Source organism: Rana temporaria, chromosome 4 (genome assembly GCF_905171775.1).
Source record: "Rana temporaria chromosome 4, aRanTem1.1, whole genome shotgun sequence".
NCBI lineage: Eukaryota > Metazoa > Chordata > Amphibia > Anura > Ranidae > Rana > Rana temporaria.
Genome location: NC_053492.1, coordinates 473,066,830 through 473,091,848, shown reverse-complemented (window position 1 = coordinate 473,091,848; position 25,019 = coordinate 473,066,830). Strand labels below are relative to the sequence as shown.

General features: G+C 48.1%; 1 protein-coding gene across 1 annotated transcript in view; it reads right to left on the bottom strand.

Moving 5' to 3' along the window:
- ZFAND3 (zinc finger AN1-type containing 3) overlaps nucleotides 1–7,946 on the bottom strand; it is a 264,478-nt gene extending 256,532 nt beyond the window's left edge. Inside the window, exon 1 of the mRNA XM_040351809.1 lies at nucleotides 7,596–7,946. Within this exon, the coding sequence (XP_040207743.1) occupies nucleotides 7,596–7,666 (71 nt within the window). The 5' untranslated portion in view covers nucleotides 7,667–7,946. The remainder of the gene's footprint in view (nucleotides 1–7,595) is intronic.
- Nucleotides 7,947–25,019: the final 17,073 nt, after the last annotated feature.

Sequence of the window (25,019 nt, the reverse complement as noted above, 5' to 3'; positions counted from 1 at the left end):
GGTGCCTTATGAACAGAGTGCTGAGTTCAGACGTCCGTTATGTAGAGCGTGCAGTGTCTAGGGGTTTGCTACATACAGAGTGCAGGATTCAGGAGTGTGTTACATACAGAGTGCAGGATTCAGAGGTTGGCTACACCAGTGTGCAACCCCACCTGTCCCTTGTAAACACAGTAGGCTTCTGTGTTTACAAGTAACAGCAGTGAGTGAGAGCCAGCGGAATGGAGTTCTGCCATGTTCCGTTTGCAAAACTGGGTGTGAGGGCCACATGACAAGGCCTGGTGGGCTTGGTGTTTGACATATATGATGTAGATTGTCCAACAGGAGGTGGGGAAGTTGTGGAAGCACCTCGTTCCAGTTACATAACCCATCGCCGGTGTCTAGACGTCTGCCTAGGTATTAATCCTTTGAGTCACATGATTGAAGGTGTTCTCAAATTTCCTAGGTAGAGATGTTAAACCCAACATTATAGGTGGAAGACTGACGATGTTGTCAAAGGTTGCAATCTCTGTTCAGGGATGGTTGCTCCTATTGGAAACGTTGTGGAGCCATCTTGTGCCCGTTACATAACCCATCCTTGGTGTCCAGAAAACTGCCTACACTATACGTGGAAGACTGATGACATCGTCAAATGTTGCCATCACTGTTCAGGGATAGTTGCTCCGGTTTGATGTAGATAATTTTGACTCACTACTACTACCCAACCAGACATTAATACCTCCTTATGCATTCGAAGATATTCCACAGACATCTTGCTGCATCCAAACGCTACCATAACTGGTGGTGACGCTGGAAAAACTCATTAGACCAGATCTTCTAGTTATTGACTTTCCAAATCAAACACTCCCCTGAACATCTTTAGAGGTTTTCCAGAGATCCCGCATGGTGCACCTCAAACAGCTAAGAGTGCTATGACCTGCTTTTCTCCAATACTGGTCTCCATTTGCCACAATTGTACTGTATCCACCAAGGATCATCAATGCACGCATTTTGGTGAGCCATCTTGCGGTACGTTCTACACATTCTTTGATTGTCGCCATCAGAAGTCCTAAAAACTGTATGGTCTTGCTGATGCTCAAACTCCCCTCTGATTATCATACTTTAATCCAATCCAAGGGAACCTGCTGACTCGTAAGGCAGATGAAGAAGTGGAGCCACTGCCTTAGTTACGATGGGCAAGGGTAAGCCAACGTCCGCTGGGTCAGGCTTTCTATTTTTCTGCCAACTAAGTGCAAAGGGACTGTTGGGGAGGGACTTTATATTGGACTGTAACATTCCAGTACACACGGCATCTGTTATGCCCTGTACTCACAGTCTGGATTTCCGACAGGAAAAAGTCAGTCGGGAATTCAGACGGGAAAAAAGAGAACCAGCTCTCTATCTTTTGCCGGCTGTTTTCCTGTTGGAAAAAGTCAGATGGAGCTTACACACGGTCAGGATTCCAGTCCAAAAGCTCTCACCTGACTTTTTCCGACAGAAAAAACAATCGTGTGTACGGGGCATAAAAGCCAACATGGTAAATGGTTTTATAGTTTCATTACCATGGAAGCACCGGTCTCCTGGTGGGGCTGGGTGATCTAAAAACTGCACCCCGATACTTTTAATACTCTATACCGGTGATGTCCAAACTAGGGCCCTTCATTTGCTTTTATCCATCCCATTGGGTCACAGTTTTATCCACTGATACCAACAATGGGACATTATTCGTTGACACCTTCGAAGGGACAAAATACCTTCCAATGACACCAACAGTGGAGCTCTATTCCCCCAAATGACACCAACGTTGGGGTACAAATACTCCCAGTGACACCAACGATGGAAATCCTAGTCTCCTAGTGATGGAAGAGCCTCCTCTAAAAATGTTTTGCCCAATAGGGGCTTAATTGTAGAGATTATGTCCCTATTGGGCGAAACATGTTAGAAGAGCCTCTCCTATGGGTAGGAGAGCAGGATGAAGACACTTTTTCCTAAGAGGAGCTCAATGCCGAGGCAGGGTGCGGACAGGCGCCATTTTTGTTGTAGGGAAAAGGTTAGTGTCAGGTTTTCATTGCTAAGTGAATCTAAAATTAAAGTGCCACACCGCAATATTCATGTCTAGACACTGGTATATAAGATACAGTGGAACCTCAGATTGCGAGTAACGCGGTTAACGAGCATTTCACATTATAAGCACTGTATTTAAAAAGACTTGTTTTGCAAGTGTTGTCAAAGTGGTGTGCAGTACCACGTTTGGCCTGAGGTGGGGGGCTAGCCGGAACCGAACGGCACCGTTCGGGAATGCTTGGAAAGACACGGTAATACTCTGTTCCCGAGCCATTCCGAGGTCAGCCGAGATGTCCTCGGACGTTTCCGGGGCTCTCCGGCGCCCCCCCCCCGCCTCTGGCTGCATGCGGTATTGCATGCCATTGAAGTCAACGCGGAACCAATTATTTTCGTTTCCATTGACTTCAACGGGGAAGCTCGCTTTGATATGCGAGTGCTTTGGATTACGAGCGTTCTCCTGGAACGGATTATACTCATAATCCGGGGGTCCACTGTAGATTGTTTACCAAGGAGGATGTAGCTCCACCCCCTTCATCAGGGCTTAAAAAAGCAACACAATGAAACAATGTATACATTTCTTTTAATTGTTCCCTTTTGGTCAGTTAAGGTTTCATTCACACTAGCGCGACTCTAACGTTGCACGATTTCCAGCGCCACTTTGAATCGCAACTTTGATCTTGCGTATATAGTTAATCAGATTGAAAATAAAAAGAAACAACTCCATCTAGTTCAACCAATAAAAAGGATCTTTATGCTTTCTGGATCAAGGTAGCGTGGGCAGCTTTTCAAAGTTGCTGGGACTTGTAAATTGTCCAACGATTGGAACGGGTGCCATCGAAAAAGAACGCGTTGTGACTCGTCATGCGACTTTGATGTCCAAGTCGCAAGAGTGTGAATGGAGCGAACCACTTGCTGACCAATCACGTTCCTAGTACGTCACCGGTCTTCGCGTGGTTGTAGCGGGATGCTGTGTGCATCTCCAGTCATCACCTCATGACCATTTTTTTTTGGTGGTCGGCTCTCTTGTAATAGCAATCAGAGCGGCTAACTAGACACTGGATTGCTTTTACAAGCAGCAGGGGGAGGGATCTTGTCATGTGACCAAAGTCGCACAAGCGTGAAGGGAGCATTAAAAGTATAACTAAAAGGCAAAACTTTTTGTTGCACCCTCTCCATTGGTCCTGGTGACCTGTTTTCGCCGAAAGCGAAAGAAAGTCACACATTTTAACCACTAGCCACCTGGCGGCCGACTATTTACGGCCGCAAGGCGGCTCTAATCTGCCGGGAGGCTGTCTATATACGGCCGCGGGCCACTGGGGGGCGCACGCCGCACGTGTGCGCGTGCCGCGTCACACAGGTGCCGATGCGCATGTCTGGTGGCCGCGATGTCCGCCAAGCACCCGCGATCGGCAGTCACAGAGCCAGGGACGTGGATCTCGGTGTGTAAACACAGAGATCCACGTCCTGTTAGGGAGAGGTAGACAGATGTTGTTGGTGTCCCTTATACATAGGGACAACTATCGGTCACCTCCCCCAGTCAGTCCCCTCCCCCCACAGTAAGAATCACTCCCTAGGGAACACATTTAACCCCTTCCGCGCCCCCTAGTGTTAACCCCTTCCCTGCCAGTCACATTTATACAGTAATCAGTGCATTTGTCTATAGCGCTGTATGAATGTGAATGGTCCCAAAAATGTGTCAAAATTGTCCGATGTGTCCGCCGTAATATCGCAGTCGTGACAAAAATCGCAGATCACCGCCATTACTAGTAAAAAAATCATTAAAAAAAAAAGTAATAATTCTATCCCCTATTTTGTAGGTGTTATAACGTTTGCGCAAACCAATTACTATACACTTATTGTGATTTTTTTTACCAAAAATATGTAGAAGAATACTCATCGGACTAAACCGAAAAAAAAAATTGTAATTTTTTTTTTTTTTAAATAGGATATTTATTATAGCAAAAAGAAAAAAAATATTGGCCGGATTCACAAAGCACTTACGCCGACGAATCTCGAGATACGCCGCATAAGTGTAACTATGCGCCGTCGTATCTGTGCGCCGTGCCCACAATCTGAGATACGCCTAAAAATAGGCTTCCTACGACCGACGTAACTTGCCTACGCCGTCGTATCGTGGGCGCATATTTACGCCGGGCGCATTTGCCGCTCCCATAGATTTTCTATGCACATATGCAAATGAGGGAGATACGCCGATTCACAAACGTAGTTGAGCCCGGCGCATCATACGCGCGGTTTGCGCAAGTCGAACGTCCGGCGTAAAGTTATTCCCCATATAGGAGGCGCAACTCATGCAAAGGTATGGACCAGGGAACACAAGCCTTCGTATCTTTTGTCGTTTACGTTGTACGTGAATATGACTAGGCGTAGGTTACGTTCACGTCGTAGGCAGTGATTAGACGTATCATAGGCAGTTGTCTCGACGTGATTCTGAGCATGCGCCCTGGGATGCGGCCACGGGACTGCGCATGCGCCGTTCATTTTAAAGCGGATGTACGGCCAAAAAAAAATATTAAAAGCCAGCAGCTACAAATACTGCAGCTGCTGACTTTTAATATTAGGACACTTACCTGTCCTGGAGTCCAGCGCCGTCCGCAGCAGAGGACGAGCGATCGCTCGTCACCCTGCTGCCCCCCGCCATCCACTGTGAGGGAACCAGGAAGTGAAGCGCTCTGGCTTCACTGCCTGGTTCCCTATGGCGCATTTTCGCGAGTCGCGCTGCGCCCACCGATTGGCTCCCGCTGTGTGCTGGGAGCCGAGTGTTCCCAGCATACAACGGGGGGGTGACGGGATGTGATGCAATGCCTGTCTTTTGCCCGTGAATACTGGGCCGGAAGTGGGTGCAAATACCTGTCTTTAGACAGGTATCTGCACCCCCCTCCCCCCTGAAAGGTGTCAAATTGACACCGGAGGGGGGGAGGGTTCCGATCAGCGCGAGTTCCACTTTAGGGTGGAGCTCCGCTTTAAGTACTTCTATGGCGCTTGGCCCATCATTTGCATGGGGTCACGCCTCATTAGCATGGCTCACGCCCACTTCCACCTACGCTGGCTTACGCCGAGGAAACCCAGCGTATCTTTAACAGCGAGTGGGAGCGAGTGCTTTGTGAATCCAGTGCTTGCCTCTGTGCGCTGCGACTGCGTAGCGTAAAAGAGATACGCTACGGTGGCATAAATATGCGCCGATGTCTGCGAATCCGGGCCATTGTGTTTTTTTCAAAATTGTCGCTCTATTTTTGTTTCTAGCGCAAAAAATAGAAACCGCAGAGGTGATCAAATACCACCAAAAGAAAGCTATTTGTGGGGGAAAAAAGGACGTCAATTTTGTTTGGGAGCCGCGTCGCACGACCGCGCAATTGTCATTCAAAGCGTGACAGTGCCAAAAGCTGAAATTTTGCCTGGGCAGGAAGGGGGTATATGTGCCCAGTAAGCAAGTGGTTAAAAAAGGGAAAACTTTTCAGTGAGAACAAGGGATTTCCTCTCACTTCCTATTTTGGCGATGGGGCAAGAAGTAAAAAAATATCCCTACAAATAAAAAACCCACCCAAAAGAGAGTCCTCGCCACTCTACCCAAAAGTAAAAAAAAAAAATGAGCTGCAGAGAAAACCGATAACGATTCTTTTATCGCTGAGTTTGGATACATTGTTTCATTTTATTTTTATAGTCCTGATGAAAGGAGTTACATCCTCCGAAACGCGTTGGCTTTGTAAACAATTTGCGTTTGACTTGACTATTCCAGTGTGGCGCTTCAATGTTTGATTCATTCATCCGTACCACAACCTGGGGGGATTATGGGGGGGGATCAGTGGAACATTTGGGGTTCTCAATATGGCTACCAGCATTATACATCTAAATGATAATAAAAAAAAAAAAACTTTGGGATCCACCACCAATTTTGAGGGCGTCTCCACTTTGGGGGGGGGGGGTCCCCTTGTACCTGTATCAGTGACCTCTGACTCCAGGATAGGAAATGAGGGGGAAATCTCACGGACCCGGTGGAGGTTCTAACCTTTCCTCTGGCCGGAGATCCGCGTTCAGCCCCGGCACACATAACACCGGACTGGAATTGTCCAGAACTCGGACACCATATTTTGGGAAGCTCCCGACTCCCCGGGATTGGTGCAGCACTCCTATGTCACCAGTAAGGGGCGCTGCGGGTGTGTGTGGGGGGGGGGGGGGATGTGTTGGTGGTAACAGACATTGTTGGTGAAGATGATCCAGAACGTGTTGGTTATCGGGGGGCAATCGGTAACACAATACCTATGGAGGGGTGATACACAACCATCACTGGGGTCACCCCCGGGGGAAGGAGCCGTACGATGGGGCAGGATATAGCAGAATGGACCCCTCACGGGCGAGACTATGCCGGGACAGAATGGGGGTGTCAGTGGGGTCCGGTGACGGGTAGGGATTTAATGGGGGGGCTCAGGTGCCTGGAAGGTGCCAGGAGCCCAGAGGGTGTCAAATGACAGTTGAGGGTGTCAGGGGTCCAGAGGTTGACAGTAGGGTGCCATATGAGGGTGTCAAGAGACAGTTGAGGGCGTCATGGGCCCAGGTGGTGTTACTTGAGGGGTGTCAGTTGATAGTTAATGGTATTAGGGCCTAGAGGTTGCCAGTGGAAGTGTCAAGGGCCATGAGGGTGTCACTGTAGTGGGGGTGGTGTCAGGTGACAGTAGAGGTTTCAGGGGGCCTGGAGGGTGTCACTGGAGGTGTCAAGTGACTGGAAGGTGTCAGTGGGGGTGTCATGGACCCAGATGGTGTTACTTAAGGGGTGTAAGACGTCCAGGGGGTGTCAGGGGCCTGCAGGGTGTCACTGGGAGGTCTCAGGAGCCTGAAGGGTGTCAGTGGAGGGTAACAGGTGATAATTGAGGGTGTCAGGGGCCCGAAGGGTGTCAGTGGGGCTATCGGGTGACATTGCGGGGTGTCAGGTGACAGTTGAGGGTGTCAGGGGCCTTTGGGGGATCACTGGGGGTGTCAGGGGCCCAGAGGGTGTCAGTGGAGGGTATCAAGTGACAGTTGAGGGTGTCAGGGGCCTGTAGGGTGTCAGTGGGGGTGTTAGGGGCCCAGAGGGTGTCAGTGGGGGGTGCCAGGTGACAGTTGAGGGTGTCAGGGGCCTGTAGGGTGTCAGTGGAGGTGTCAGGGGCCCGGGGGTGACATTTGAGGGTGTCAGGGGCCTGTAGGGTGTCAGTGGGGGTGTTAGGGGCCCAGAGGGTGTCAGTGGAGGGTATCAGGTGACAGTTGAGGGTGTCAGGGGCCCGGGGGTGACATTTGAGGGTGTCAGGGGGCTGTAGGGTGTCAGTGGAGGTGTTAGGGGCCCAGTGGGTGTCAGTGGAGGGTATCAGGTGACAGTTAAGGGTGTCAGGGGCCTGTAGGGTGTCACTAGTGGTGTCAGGGGCCCAGAGGGTGTGAGTAGAGGGTGTCAGGGGCCCAGAGGGTGTCACTGGGGGGTGTCAGGGGCCCAGAGGTTGACAGTTGAGGGTGTCAGGGGCCTGTAGGGTGTCACTGGGGGGTGTCAGGGGCCCTAGGCCCGGCTCTCTTACCCCCAGAATCCGCAGGGGCACCGCGGGGGGAGGCTGGGCGGCTTGCTGCGCTCGCTCCCGGTATCTCCCATGGCAGAGGCGGCGGTTCGGTCCCGGCCGAGGATCGGAGCCGTGATTCCAGGCCGGCCAGCTGGAAGCGGAACGTTCCAAGTGCGGCCCGGGGGGGGAGCCTCCGCCCCGATAGAGCTGTGTGAGTGTCCGGTCCGGGGATGGAGGGGGTCAGGCTGTGTCTCGGCACCTCAAGATGGTGAGAACATCTCCACACACCGCCACCTCTACACCCGAACCTCACCGGATACAGAGCCTGGAGACGAACTAGGCCGCACACCCCTATTCCGGGAATGGTCGGGTCCAGCGGAGAGCTCAGACCTGAAATCAGCTGGAAAAGGAAGAAACCATCGCGGCTCCCGGAGGGGGGTGGACAGGGTTACGAGAGGCCCGGACACCGGGGACCGAACTACTCCGGGAAATTCCAGGGGGGGGGTGATGTGTGATAATAATAGAGGCGGGGTGTGGGGGGCGGAGATCAGCAGGGGAGCCCGATTATCAATTTCTCACCTACCGAGAACCCCCGCCAGGACCCTACATGGTACAGTCTGGAGAGGGCGATGTTTGGCTGAGATTGGAGATGAGCCAGAGAAGAGGAAAACCCCATAGAGATCATCATAGAGACCCCAATAGAGATCACCATACCCTCCAACCAGAGACCCCCATAGAGATCATCATAGGGACCCCCACATACCCTCCAACCAGAGACCCCCATAGAGATCACTACATACCCCCCAACCAGAGACCCCAATAGAGATCACCACACCCTCCAACCAGAGACCCCCATAGAGATCACCACATACCCTCCAACCAGAGACCCCCATAGAGATCATCATAGAGACCCCCATAGAGATCATCATAGAGACCCCCATAGAGATCACCATAGAGATCACCATACCCTCCAACCAGAGACCCCCATAGAGATCACCATAGAGACCCCCATAGAGATCACCATAGAGATCACCATACCCTCCAACCAGAGACCCCCATAGAGATCACCATAGAGACCCCCATAGAGATCACCATACCCTCCAACCAGAGACCCCCATAGAGATCACCATAGAGACCCCCATAGAGATCACCATACCCTCCAACCAGAGACCCCCATAGAGATCACCATAGAGACCCCCATAGAGATCACCATACCCTCCAACCAGAGACCCCCATAGAGATCATCATAGAGACCCCCATAGAGATCACCATACCCTCCAACCAGAGACCCCCATAGAGATCACCATACCCTCCAACCAGAGACCCCCATAGAGATCATCATAGAGATCACCATACCCTCCAACCAGAGACCCCCATAGAGATCACCATAGAGACCCCCATAGAGATCACCATACCCTCCAACCAGAGACCCCCATAGAGATCACCATACCCTCCAACCAGAGACCCCCATAGAGACCCCCATACCCTCCAACCACAGACCCCCATAGAGATCATCATAGAGATCACCATACCCTCCAACCAGAGACCCCCATAGAGATCACCATACCCTCCAACCAGAGACCCCCATAGAGATCATCATAGAGACCCCCATAGAGATCACCATACCCTCCAACCAGAGACCCCCATAGAGATCACCATACCCTCCAACCAGAGACCCCCATAGAGACCCCCATACTCTCCAACCACAGACCCCCATAGAGATCATCATAGAGACCCCCATAGAGATCACCATACCCTCCAACCAGAGACCCCCATAGAGATCACCATACCCTCCAACCAGAGACCCCCATAGAGATCACCATACCCTCCAACCAGAGACCCCCATAGAGATCACAATACCCTCCAACCAGAGACCCCCATAGAGATCACCATACCATCCAACCAGAGACCCCCATAGAGATCATCATAGTGACCCCCATAGAGATCACCATACCCTCCAACCAGAGACCCCCATAGAGATCATCATAGAGACCCCCATAGAGATCACCACATACCCTCCAACCAGAGACCCCCATAGAGATCACCATACCCTCCAACCAGAGACCCCCATAGAGATCATCATAGAGACCCCCATAGAGATCACCATACCCTCCAACCAGAGACCCCCATAGAGATCATCATAGAGACCCCCATAGAGATCACCATACCCTCCAACCAGAGACCCCCATAGGGATCATCATAGAGACCCCCATAGAGATCACCATACCCTCCAACCAGAGACCCCCGTAGAGATCATCATAGAGACCCCCATAGAGACCACCATACCCTCCAACCAGAGACCCCCATATAGATCACCATAGAGACCCATATAAAGGTCAGAGACCCCCATGGACATCACATACCATCCAACAAGAGAGATCTGATACCTCAATAGAGATCACCATAGAGACCTGAGACCCCCAAATAGATCACCATAGAGACTTGAGACCCCCAAATAGATCACCATAGAGACCTGAGATCCCCATACCATCCAACCAGAGACCTCCATATAGACCTGAGACCCCCCATATAGATCACCTTAAAGACCTGAGACCCCCATACCATCCAACCAGAGACCCTCATAGAGATCACCATAGAGGCCTGAGACCCTCAAATAGATCACAATAGAGACCTGAGACCTCCACACCATCCAACCAGAGACCCTCATAGAGATCACCATAGAGGCCTGAGACCCTCAAATAGATCACCACAAAGACCTGAGTCCTCCACACCATCCAACCAGAGACCCCCATATAGATGACCTTAGAGACCTGAGACCCCCATACCACCCAACCAGAGACCTCCATAGAGATCACCATAGAGGCCTGAGACCCCATACCATCCAACCATAGACCTCAGAGATCACCATAGAGACCTGAGACCTCCATACCATCCAACCAGAGACCATCATATAGATCACCTTAAAGACCTGAGACCCCCATACCATCCAACCAGAGACCCCCATATAGATTACCATAAAGACCAGAGACCCTCATACCATCCAACCAAAGTCCCCCATACCATCCAAACCGAGACCCTCATAGTGACCCAAGACCCCCATAGAGACCAGAAAACCTCATAGTGACCTGAGACCACCATACCATCCAGAGATCACCATAGAGACCTGAGACCCCCCATACCATCCAAACAGAGACCTCCATAGATTCCAGAGAGCCTCATAAAGACCTGAGACCTCCAAAGAGATCAGAGACCCTCAGACCTGAGACCTCCATAGAGACTAGAGACCCCTATAGAGACCAGAAACCCTCAAACAATCCAACTTGGAGACTCCCATACCATCCAACCAACCCAGAGACCTTCATACTAACCAGAGATCCTCATACTATCCAATACAGAGACTCCCATACCAACCAGAGACCCACATACCATCCAATACAGAGACCCACATACCAACCAGAGATCCTTATACCATCCTACCAATACTGAGTCCCTCATACCATCCAGTCAAATAACCTCATACCACCCAACCAGAGACCCCAATACTATCTAACCATGAGAACCTCAGTCTATCCAACCTAATACCTTCAGATCATCCAACCATATGATCCTCATACCATCCAACCAGAGATCTTCATACCATCCTACCAGAGATCCTAATACCATCCAACCAGAGATCCTCATACCATCCAACCAGAGATCTTCATACCATCCTACCAGAGATCCTCATACCATCCAACCAGAGATCCTCATACCATCCAACCAGAAATCCTTATACCATCCTACCAGAGATCCTCATACCATCCAACCAGAGATCCTCATACCATCCAACCAGAGATCCTCATACCATCCAACCAGAGATCCTCATACCATCCATCCAGAGATCCTCATACCATCCATCCAGAGATCCTCATACCATCTGTAACGGTCACCATCGTTTACGATTTTCCATTCCATTGCCCCACGACAGCTTATCCGACACTCCAACCATCCAACAGACATCAGACACGATCCATCCCAGAATAACGAGACTTCCACGCAGCTCTGTTACTGTAATGTATGAATGAATACTTTTAATGGTACCTTAGCTTTCTTATATACAGTACAAATATGTTACAGTAATCAAAGGAACAAAGAAACTCTCCACCCACACATCACACAATGGGGTTTCAATCACATTCTTTTAGATAATGACATTCAGAGGAGTTAATTATCCCCCAAACGTCCTGTCTCCGACAATAAGTGATTCACCTGCATAATACACATTCCTATGTCAAGATATAGGGTACTTGGGTCTAAGGTCCCCGAACCAAAGAGCCAAGAGGGAGCAAAAGGGGCCGCTGGACCCCGGGACGGGTGTGGCTTTATCCAGCCCAGTGCACCGCAGGTTGCATCATTACCCTGATGCTCCGTTGGGACAAGGTTTGGTCCCCCTTAATAACATATACACCCATCAACGTGGCATAGTTGTACCCCAATATGTGCCACTACTGGGCTCCTTCTCCCGGGACCCATTTATCCACCACTACCTTATTGATCACTAAGGTATCACCAAGACAAATAGGTCCCTCCATACATGTGTCCCCTTCTGGCCACCGTGGGGGTTTTGCCTGGTCCCGCCTGCTGTACCCCATCGGCGGACCTGTTTTAGATCTTCTCCTGATGAAGCGGTATAATCCGCGAAACTAGTTGAGATACTGTCACAACCCTCAACTCATCGTAATGTTCTCCCCTACCGGGGACCTCTGTTTTGGTGTTGTTGTTTGGTTGTCACTATTTTAATTTTGTAATTGTTTGTCTGTATTTTGAAATAAAAATTTATCATTTTTATATATATTTTTATCTTATTTTGTAACTCTACACCGGTACCGCGATAGTCCTAACTGGCCCCTTTTGCTCCTTCTTGGCTTTTTGGTTCGGGGACCTTAGACCCAAGTACCCTATATCTTGATCTCAAGGATGATGGTACCTCCTACTACAATACTAATGTATCTTACCTCTGAGGCTCCCTTTCTCACATTCCTATGTCAGACGTTTTGGCACCGCTCTGACATAATTAACATGACCTAATTACCAATCAGTATCCAGACAGCCTGTCTCCGCATACAGATTGACAAGTCAAATTCCGCATCTTATACTTTTCACACAAAACAGGGTTATTAGCATACATAATGAAAGCTCTTAGAAGCCAGACTGAATTAACACCTAAAAGCTAGACATCTGACCTTTACAGACTTAATTAGCATCTCAACAGCCTAGGTTAAGCATTGAAGGAGACATCCTATTGACCTGTTGTGGACAGCATTAACCAAACTGTAATATTCCAAGATATCCTGCAAAACATGAATTATCATTTATCAGTCACCCTATGCCCAAAAGGGGCACAGGGTGACCCTAGACCCAAGAGTCATTAGTGACGCTGGCACAGGAGTACCTCCCATCCTTCAAAAGTCTCTGGGTGTCACGGGTCATTCCGTTACACCATCCATCCAGAGATCCTCATACCAGCCAAACAGAGATCCTCATACCATCCAACCAGAGATCCTCATACCATTCAACCAGAGATCCTCATATCATCCAACCAGAGATCCTCATACCATCCAACCAGAGATCCTCATATCATCCAACCGGAGATCCTCATACCATCTGTAACGGAACGTCCCACACTCCGATTGAGTGCTTCCGTCATATACCGCTTCCTATCAGTCTGGATATAGATATCAGATGTTCCAGCTGCTCAAAAGCACACAACGAGACTTGTTTGTTTGCTGAACATGGAGTGTTTAATAGAACCAAGAATACAACCCTTATATACAGTTAGAGGAGGTAACCAGAACATAAATTAACATGAGCTAATTAACTAATCACTTACCCAGACTAGGCGACTCATAGATATGACCTTTTCACGGTAGACGTCATGTCTCCTCGCTCACCTGCTGCGCTGCTCTCAATCCATCCGCTCTAGCCAATCAACGGCCAGGCTGAGCGGCGAAGAGGATCTCAGGACCGAGGGTGGGACTTTCGAGGGGTCAGGTAAGTAAAACGGGGGGGCCGGCATTATCAGATGTTTTTTCACCTTAATGCATAGATTGCATTAAGGTAAAAACATTTTTTTCTTTACAACTCCTTTAAGGCGTCGGCCTACCAAGACATTGTACACAATTTAATGCTCCCAACTTTGTGGGAACAGTTTGGGGACGGCCCCTTCCTGTTCCAACATGACTGCGCACCAGTGCACAAAGCAAGGTCCATAAAGACATGGATGAGCGAGCTTGGAGTGGAGGAACTTGATTGGCCTGCACAGAGTCCTGACCTCAACCCGATGGAACACCTATTGGCATGAATTAAAGCGGAGACTGTGAGCCAGGGCTTTTCATCCAATATCAGTGCCTGACCTCACAAATTCACTTCTGGAAGAATGGTCAAACATTCCCACAGACACCCTCCTTGTGGAAGGCCTTCCCAGAAGAGTTGAAGCTGTTATAGCTGCAAAGGGCGGGGCCAACTCAATATTGAACCCTACGGACTAAGACTGGGATACCATTAAAGTTCATTTGCGTGTAAAGGCAGGCGTCCCAATACTTTTGACAATATAGTGTACATGGTGGACCAAAGTAACTACAGTATGTAAAAATTGCTATATCTGGAATACAGCTTGAGTTAGGGACACTCCAGCTTATAGGAAGGCCAGGTATGCTGCTTGTCATGTCTGAATGTATCCACAACGCCCCCCCCCCCCCCCCCACAAGTTGGCTTCTTCTGGAGCCCAAAAACTCATTAATTTTCCGGAATGTTGGCTTTTGTCTGGAGAGCCCTTTTAAATATTGGCACCATCCATCATGGACCTGACACCGGCTGCCACAAGCATTGTCGCCCGTACAAATCTTCTCTTTTCATCCCGCCACAGAAGATATTTGCCTGCAAGCTTATAATGCGCATTGATTGGATTTTTATGAATTTTACTGACCCCCTTGGCACCGTCCGGGGGCCCCTCTGCAAGCCTCTCGTTTCCAGGGTGACTGAGCCAATAGGACTCTGCGGTTCTCGCTCATGTATTGGGCCATGTTATCATTTACCAGGATGGGTAAACTATCAAGGGATCATCTTAATAAAGACAGTAAAGAAAAAAAAAAGCAATCGTTTTCGCGGGGAGGGGGGGGATGGGGTGAGATTTGGGGGGGGGGGGGGCGAGTCGAGACAGAAGAGGCTTAATTGATCGTGGGAGAATTTTCTCCGTACGTTCTTTTCCGGGAATTGGACAAGGCTCGGCGAGATCGCCTTTGTGCTCCTCCGCGGCTCGGCTTGATGTTATTCTGAAAACTAAGATAATTGATTCAAGGTAAACAGGGCGAGAGGAGCCGGCCGGATCGCCGGGATTTACGCTCTTCGATCTTATGTTTTTTTTAAAAAAAATTTGTATCCCCGTCACGAATTCTGATGATTATGTTTTTAGAGCTCAGAGGATATTTTCGGATAATGAGAGATTGCATTAGAGCAACGCAGCCTCACAAAAGCGCAATGTGTGTACCAGTGGCGGCTGATGCTGTACATTTTTTGGGGGGGCGCAAACAAACTGAAAAAAAAACCATCAATTGCAGCCACTGTGCCCATCAAACGCAGCCACTATGCCCATCAATTGCAGCCACTGTTCCCATCAAACGCAGCCATTGTGCCCATCAATTGCAGCCACTGTGCCCATTAAACGCAGCCACTGTGCCCATCAATTGCAGCCACTGTGCCCATCAATTGCAGCCACTGTGCCCATCAATTGCAGCCACTGTGCCCATCAAACGCAGCCACTGTGCCCATCAATTGCAGCCACTGTGCCCATCAAACGCATCCACTGTGCCCATCAAGTGCAGCCACTGTTCCCATCAATTGCAGCCACTGTGCCCATCAAACGCAGCCACTGTGCCCATTAATTGCAGCCACTGTGCCTATGAAACGCAGCCACTGTGCCCATCAAATGCAGCCACTGTGCCTATCAAACACAGCCACTGTGCCCATCAATTTCAGCCACTGTGCCCATCAAACGCAGCCACCGTGCCCATCAAACGCAGCCACTGTGCCCATCAATCACAGCCACTATGCCCATCAATCGCAGCCACTGTGCCCATCAATCACAGCCACTGTGCCCATCAAACGCAGCCACTGTGCCCATTGTGTATGATCGTGTGTAAGCGGCATAAGGGTTTCCTAATCGGGACAACAGTGGACCTTGTGATTTCCGTTGGTATCCAGAGCGTCGAGGTGACAACGCAGGAGTACAGTTAGGAGACGAGAACAGCGTCTAAACAAGGACCTTTATAATAGGCTCATCTGGGATTATTTTATTGAAATCTGCATATTTAAAAAGATTGAAAATGTAAAAATAAAAAAAACCTGTATGAGATTTTAGTGATAGGGTTTACATGTGCTTTATTTGCCGTTAATTCTCCTACTCTGACTAAATAGTTGTTGGTTCTGCAAAAATACTAATTATGGAGTATTGTTATGTATCATATTACTCTGATCAGGGCCGCCATCAGGGGGGTACAGGCAGTACACCTGTAAGGGCCCCCGGATGGCAACCCCCCTTTTTTTTTCTTCTTTTTTTTATAAAATGTTTTTCTTTTTATTTCTTTTTATATATATTTTTATTTATTTTTTGTTTTTATTAAATGACCCAGAGGTCCCCAGGGGCCCGGAGGTCCCTAAGGCCCCGGATGGCAACCCCCCTTTTTTTTATATTATTATTTTTTTTGTTATGTTTTTATATATATATATATATATATATTTTTTTTTTTTTATTAACCACTTAAGACCCGGACCTTTATGCAGGTAAATGCCCAGACCAGTTTTTGCGATTCGGCACTGCGTCGCTTTAACTGACAATTGCGCTGTCGTGCGACGTGGCTCCCAAACAAAATTGGCGTCCTTTTTTCCCACAAATAGAGCTTTATTTTGGTGGTATTTGATCACCTCTGCGGTTTTTATTTTTTGTGCTATAAACAAAAATAGAGCGACAATTTTGAAAAAAAATCAATATTTTTTTGCTATAATAAATATCCCCCCAAAAATATATAAAAAAAATAAAAAAATTTCCCTCAGTTTAGGCCGATACGTATTCTTCTACCTATTTTTGGTAAAAAAAATTGCAATAAGCGTTTATCGGTTGGTTTGCGCAAAATTTATAGTGTTTACAAAATAGGGGATAGTTTTATGGCATTTTTATAATTTTTTTTTTTTTACTACTAATGGTGGCGATCAGCAATTTTTTTCGTGACTGCGACATTACGGCGGACACTTCGGACAATTTTGACACATTTTTGGGACCATTGTCATTTTCACAGCAAAAAGTGCTATAAAAATGCATTGTTTACTGTGAAAATGACAGTGCAGTTTAGGAGTTAACCACTAGGGGGCGCTGTAGGGGTTATGTGTGACCTCATATGTTTTTCTAACTGTAGGGGGGCGGGGCTGGACGTGTGACGTCATTGATCGTGTTTCCCTATATTAGGGAACACACGATCAATGAAGCTGCCACTGTGAAGAACGGGGAAGCTGTGTTTACACTCACCTCTCCCCGTTCTTCAGCTCCGGCAGCGATCGGTCCCGTGGCCACGGAGCTTCGGACCGGGTTGCGGGCGCGCGCGACCCACGGCTGGGCACTTAAAGAGGACGTACAGGTATGTGCTTGTGCCCAGCCGTACCATTCTGCCGACGTATATCTGCAGGAGGCGGTCCTTAACCACTTGCCGACCGCCCACCGCCGTTATACGTCGACAAGTTGGCTCGGCTGGGCGAGAGCACGTAGTATGACGTCCTCTCTCCCAGCCGCCACTAGGGGCGCGCGCGCGCCCCCGACTCCCGTGCGTGTGCCCGGCGGGCGCGATCGCCGCTGGGCACACGCGATCGCTCGGTACAGAGCGGGGACCGGGAGCTGTGTGTGTAAACACACAGCTCCTGGTCCTGTCAGCAGGGGAAATGCTGATCTTCGGTTCATACAATGTATGAACAGAGGATCAGTGTTTCCCCTAGTGAGGCCACCCCCCCCCACAGTAAGAACACACCCAGGCATACTTAACCCCTCCCCCGCCCCCTAGTGTTAACCCCTTCACTGCCAGTGGCATTTTTATAGTAATCCAATGCATTTTTATAGCACTGATCGCTATAAAAATGCCACTGGTCCCAAAAATGTGTCAAAAGTGTCCGAAGTGTCCGCCATAATGTCGCAGTACCGAAAAAAAAATCGCTGATCGCCGCCATTACTAGTAAAAAAATATAATAAAAATGACATAAAAATACCCCCTATTTTGTAAACGCTATAACTTTTGCGCAAACCAATCAATAAACGCTTATTGCGATTTTTTTTAACGAAAAATATGTAGAAGAAAACGTATCGGCCTAAACTGAGGAAAAAAAATGTTTTTTTATATATTTTTGGGGGATATTTATTATAGCAAAATGTAAAAAATATTCATTTTTTTCAAAATTGTCGCTCTATTTTTGTTTATAGCGCAAAAACTAAAAACCTGCAAAGGTGATCAAATACCACCAAAAGAAAGCTCTATTTGTGGGAAAAAAAGGACGCCAATTTTGTTTGGGAGCCACGTCGCACGACCGCGCAATTGTCTGTTAAAGCGACGCAGTCCCGAATCGCAAAAAGTACTCTGGTCTTTGGGCAGCAATATGGTCCGGGGGGTAAGTGGTTAAGCGGTTAAAGGGCCCAGAGGTCCCCATGGGCCCGGATGGCTACCCCCCCTTTTTTTATATATATATATATATATATATATATATATTTCTTTTATTTATTTTTTCTTTTTATTAAAGGACCCAGAGGGAGGTCCCAAGGGCCCCGGCTACCCGCCCTTTTTTTTAATATATATATAAATTCTCAATTCACGGCAGCCCCCCCGCTTCTCAATTTGAGGCGTTCTCTGCTGTGTAAGGGGCCCCATAATTCCGGATTGCGGCCCTGACTGATAAACTGAGTATTTTTTATAATTAGGGAAAAAGGTGATTTCCAGTTGCTAAGATCAATTCTAACAACTGGAAAGCGCTGATATTGCAGATACGGATCATGTGACTCCCCCCCCCCCTGTCTGATTACTTGGCTCTATCCGGCACAACCGGTTTCCATGATACTATTTTTCCTATATAGTAATTAAGATAAAAATCTATTGCTAACCAATATGTCTACAAAGATGTGCGAGAATGTTTAATATTTAATAGCGCATTCTTGGGTGGTAATTATCTCCTGGAATGTAGGCCTTCTGTAATTACCTGTCTATTTTTATCATTATGGGGCCGTAATGACAATTATCACTCTAAATAAATATGGGAGAAGAGATAGCAGATGGATCTGAGATGTTACTGTATTTCACCGGCGTGGTGACTTCCTGGCGTGCCGAGATCTTCTTCAGTGGACTGGGAATGCCCGGTAGGCAGGGTGAAATGTGTTTGTTCTAGCAAGTTAGCGGCTGACCCAGGCCGGGGGGGCACAGCTCCCGGGTTCTCGCTCTGTAACAAAAGATCGCGGTAACGGTGATCGCGCCCGTCGGGCACGTGCGTCGGCACCAGGGGGCGAGCAGGGGGCGCGCGCCCCTAGTGGCTGAAATGCTTTCAGTGATTTCGCGCAGCCGAGCCGACCTGCCGCCGTAAAAACTGCGGCGGCTGGCCGGCTAGTGGTTAACCACTTCCCGCCCGGCCTATGGCCGATTTACGTCCGGGAAGTGGTTCTAAATCCTGACAGGACGTCCTGCAGGATTTCATGCCGCGCGCGCCTGTGGGGGCGCGCAGCGCGGCGATCGGTGATGCGGGGTGTCAGTCTGACACCCTGCATCTCCGATCTCGGTAAAGAGCCTCCGGCGGAGACTCTTTACCACGTGATCAGCCGTGTCCAATCACGGCTGATCACGATGTAAACAGGAAGAGCCGTTGATGGCTCTTCCTCACTCGCGTCTGACAGACACGAGTATAGGAGAGCCGATCGGCGGCTCTCCTGACAGGGGGGGTTCGCGCTGATTGTTTATCAGCGCAGCCCCCCCTCGGATCGCCACACTGGACCACCAGGGAAGCCCACCCTGGACCACCAGGGTGGGCCAAAAAAAAAAAGCATTGAAAAAAAAAAAAAAGTCTTAAAAAAAAAAAAGCTTTTTTTTAAAAAAAAAAGATGCCAATCAGTGCCCACAAATGGGCACTGACTGGCAACATGGGTAGATCAGTGCTGCCCCACAATGTCCATCAGTGCCACCCCAAGTGTCCATCAGTGCCACCCCACAGTGTCCATCAGTGCCACCCCACAGTGCCCATCCATGCCCAGTGCCCACCTATCAGTGCCCATCTGTGCCACCCATAAGTATCCATCAGTGCCACCCATAAGTGCCGCCCATGAGTGCCCATCTGTGCCGCCTATGAGTGCCCAGTGCCGCCCATGAGTGCCCATCAGTGCCGCCCATCAGTGCCGCCGATGTGTGCCCATCAGTGCCGCCTATGTGTGCCCATCAGTGCCGCCTATGTGTGCCCATCAGTGCCGCATACCAGCGCCGCCAATCAGTGCCACCTCATCTGTGCCCGTCAGTACTACCTCATCGATGTCCATCAGTGCCATCTCATCAGTGCCCATCAGTGCCGCCATATCAGTGCCCGTAATTGAAAGAGAAAACTTACTCATTTACAAAACAATTAACAGAAAAAAATAAAAACTTAATTTTTTTTCAAAATTTTCAGTCTTTTTTTAGTTGTTGCGCAAAAAAAAAAAATCGCAGAGGTGATCAAAAACCACCAAAAGAAAGGTCTATTTGTGGGGGAAAAAGGACGCCAATTTTGTTTGGGTACAGTGTTGTATGACCGCGCAATTGCCATTCAAAGTGCGACAGTGCTGAAAGCTGAAAATTGGCTTGGGCGGGAAGGTGCGTAAGTGCCTGGTATGGAAGTGGTTAAGTAGCACAGTGCTAAATAGCAAAAAATTGCCTGGTCAACCATGAAAGGGGAGGGGGGGGTAAAACAATCCAGAGGTCAAGGGGTTACTAAACAAATATAAATTGAATGGATTGTTGGGTAAGCCCATGTACTACATAATTGCTGGCAGATGCAAAGTGCAGAAATTGTATCATGAGATTGCAACGCGTGTCGCCGGCGCTTGCGCCGCATCCTCACTCACAGATCACAGCGTCTGAGAAAATCTCGAAGTCACGGCAATAAATAAATAGCACCTCTTCTGATATAAAATACATAATAAATTTATATGTCAAAACATTACCATATTGAGATTTGAGGAAGATAAAAAGTGAGAATGGAATGTCATTCCTCGGAGGTGTTCTACAAGAGACATGCACTTAGATTATATAACGCCGCAGAGATCCCAGACAGGAAATGCATTAAAATGACGTTTTATTCTAGTTAGACGTTTTTTTTAAATTTAAAAACGAAAATCTGTTGTGAGAAAAACACATTGGCCCAGATTCAAGAAGCACTTGCGCCCGCGCAACCATAGGTTGCGCGGCGCAAGTGCTTACTTGCTCCGGTGTAGCGAATGCCCCTGATTCAGGAACCTCGTTACACCGAATGCAGCCTAGGATCTGACAGACATAAGCCTCCTTATGCCTTCACATCCCAGGCTGCATTCTTGCGTTGGCCGCTAGGGGGCGCGGCCATTGTGATCGGCGTATAGTATGCAAATTGCATACTACCACCGATTCACAAAAGTTGCGCGGGCCCTGCGCACGCAAGGTACGGAGTTTCCGTACGGCCACTTTAGCATAAGGCTGCTCCTGCTAATAGCAGGCGCAACCAATGCTAAAGTATAGCTGCGCTTCCCGCTCGCGACGTTCAAATTTTTACGTCGTTTACGTAAGTGAACCGTGAATGGCGCTGGACGCCATTCACGTTCACTTAGAAGCAAATGACGTCCTTGCGACGTCATTTGCCGCAATGCACGTCGGGAAAGTTTCCCGACGGAGCATGCGCTGTTCGCTCGGCGCGGGAGCGCGCCTAATTTAAATGATTCCCGCCCCCGGCGGGATCATTTACATTAGGCGCCCTTACGTAGGGCTATTTAGCATATCGCCCGCGCAATTTACAGAGCAACTGCTCCGTGAATCGCGGGCAAAGCGCAATATTTGCGTGGGCGCAGAGAAAAATTTTTGCTCTTTGCCCACGCAAATATTGAGCGATTCTACCTGAATCTGGGCGATTGGCCGAGCTCCTTCCGAGAAGAACTCTCTGGCTGTCATGCTGATCCTCCATCACTGTTCAAGTCATCGACCCGGAATCGACTTTCGGGAATCTCAGAGAGCCAGAAGCCTATATCTAACTGGCTGTATATGTTAGGATCCCAGCGACAAAGGGCCAGATTCAGGTACGACTTGCCCATTTCTTACGGAGGCGCAGTGTACCGTTTTAACACTGCGCCTCTATAAATTACCTGCGCTACGCTTGATTCACGGAGCAGTAGCTCCGTAATTTGAGTGGGAGCTCCTGAAAAATGCCCGGCGTAAGCGCGCGTAATTTAAATGATCCCATAGGGGGCGTGGATCATTTAAATTAGGCGCGTTCCCGCGCCGAACGTAGTGCGCATGCTCCGTCGGGAAACTTTCCCGACGTGCATTGCGGCAAATGATGTCGCAAGGACGTCATTTGCTTCAAAGTGAACGTAAATGGCGTCCAGCACCATTCACGATTCACTTACGCAAACGACGTTAAATTTTAAATTCGCGACGCGGGAACGACGGGTATACGTAGCATTGGCTGCCCCTGCTAATAGCAGGAGCAGCCTTACGCGGAATCCGATGAACGGAAACAACGTAAACTGCGTACGCAGGGCTCGCGCAGGGTTGTGAATCGGCGTTAGTATGCAATTTGCATATTATACGCTGACCACTACGGGAACGCCCCCTAGCGGCCATCGCAAGAATGCAGCCTAAGATATGCGGGCATAAGAGCCTTATGCTAGTCATATCTTAGGCTGCAGTCGGCGTATCGAGCTTTCTGAATCAGGAGCATTCGAGACACCGGCGCAAGTAAGCAATTGCGCTGCGTAACTATGGTTACGCAGACGCAATTGCTACCTGAATCTACCCCAAAGTGAATAAAGTAGATGAGTGAACCTTAACCACTTAAGACCTGGACCTTTAGGCAGCTAAAGGACCCGGCCAGCTTTTGCGATTCGGGACTGCGTCGCTTTAACAGACAATTGCGCGGTCGTGCGACGTGGCTCCCAAACAAAATTGGCGTCCTTTTTTTCCCCCCACAAATAGAGATTTCTTTTGGTGGTATTTGATCACCTCTGCGGTTTTTATTTTTTGCGCTATAAACAAAAATAGAGCGACAATTTTGAGAAAAAAATGCAATATTTTTTACTTTTTGCTATAATAAATATTCCCCAAAAATATAAAAAAAAAAAAAAATGTCCTCAGTTTAGGCCGATACGTATTCTTCTACCTATTTTTGGTAAAAAAAAAATCGCAATAAGTGTTTATCGGTTGGTTTGCGCAAAATTTATAGCGTTTACAAAATAGGGTATAGTTTTATTGCATTTTTATTCATTTTTTTTTTTTTTACTACTAATGGCGGCGATCAGCGATTTTTTTCGTGACTGCGACATTACGGCGGACACTTCGGACAATTTTGACACATTTTTGGGACCATTGTCATTTTCACAGCAAAAAGTGCTATAAAAATGCATTGTTTACTGTGAAAATGACAATTGCAGTTTGGGAGTTAACCACAAGGGGGTGCTGAAGGGGTTAGGTATGACCTCATTTGTGTTTCTAACTGTAGGGGGGCGGGGCTGGACGTCATCGATTGTGTATCCCTATAAAAGGGAACACACGATCGATGATGGCGCCACAGTGAAGAACGGGGAAGCTGTGTTTACAGTGCCCACCTATCAGTGCCACCTATAAGTACCCATCAGTGCAGACTTTCAGTGCCACCTATAAGTGCCCATCTGTGCTGCCTATGAGTGCCAATCAGTGCTGCATATCTGTGCCACCTATCAGTGCCCATCAGTGTTGCATATTATGCATCAGTGCCTATCAACAATACCTGCCAGTGCCTCCATAGCAGTAATGCCCATCAGTGCCATCTATCAGTGTCCATCAGTGCCACCCATAAGTACCCATCAGTGCATACTTTCAGTGTCACCTATGAGTGCCAATCAGTGCTGCATATCAGTGCCCATCAGTGTCGCATATCAGTGCCCATCATCATTTCATGCTCGATAACAATTTGACGCATGCGCGGTAGCACAGTACGTAATTTTGCCGGCTCGTCGTAGTCTTTGACGTCACGCGTTATTGTCATTCAAAAGAACGGCGGGTCTTTTGTGTGGCCGTGTGTATACATGGCTTTTCAAGGCAAGCTTGGCAGGGATCCCGTCGGGAAAACCGACAGTATTCAAACAGACGGGATTCCCGGTCGTGTGTACAGGGCTTCAAAGGTGATTTCCTATTGGGAGTATCTTACCAAAAATGACACTTGTGTTGCAGGGGATGCCAAAAATTAGACTTGCATCTTTGCAGACTTCTGGGAAAATAAGTGAGCCAATCACACAAGCAGGAAATGACCTTTCCTGGGGGGCGTTCTGTATACAAATCTGTGTACAGAACACTTCTAGCTGGCCATTTTCCACTTTCCAGAAAGTGACAGATTGAAAAGGAAAGGCAATTCTTAATAACATTCAATCACAATCTGACTTGTGTCGCAATTGTGCGCGTTATATTATTATTATTATTATTATTTTAGTTGCTATTTTTTCCCCCCATGAAAATGGAGTTATCCTTTAACCACTTAAGCCCCGGACCTTTAGGCAGCTAAATGCCCAGGCCAGGTTTTGCGATTCGGCACTGCGTCGCTTTAACAGACAATTGCGCGGTCGTGCGACGTGGCTCCAAAACAAAATTGACGTCCTTTTTCCCCCACAAATAGAGCTTTCTTTTGGTGGTATTTGATCACCTCTGCGGTTTTTATTTTTTGCGCTATAAACAAAAATAGAGCGACAATTTTGAAAAAAATTCAATATTTTTTACTTTTTGCTATAATAAATATCCCCCAAAAACATATCTAAAAAAAAAATTTTTCCTCAGTTTAGGCCGATACGTATTCTTCTACCTATTTTTGGTAAAAAAAAATCGCAATAAGCGTTTATCGATTTGTTTTGTGCAAAATTTATAGCGTTTTCAAAATAGGGGATAGTTTTATTGCATTTTTATTATTTTGTTTTTTTTTACTACTAATGGCGGCGATCAGCAATTTTTTTCATGACTGCGACATTATGGCGGACACTTCGGACAATTTTGACACATTTTTGGGACCATTGTCATTTTCACAGCAAAAAATGCATTTAAATTGCATTGTTTACTGTGAAAATGACAGTTGCAGTTTGGGAGTTAACCACAGGGGGCGCTGTAGGAGTTAGTGTTCACCTAGTGTGTGTTTACAACTGTAGGGGGGTGTGGCTGTAGGTCTGACATCATCGATCGAGTCTCCCTATAAAAGGGATCA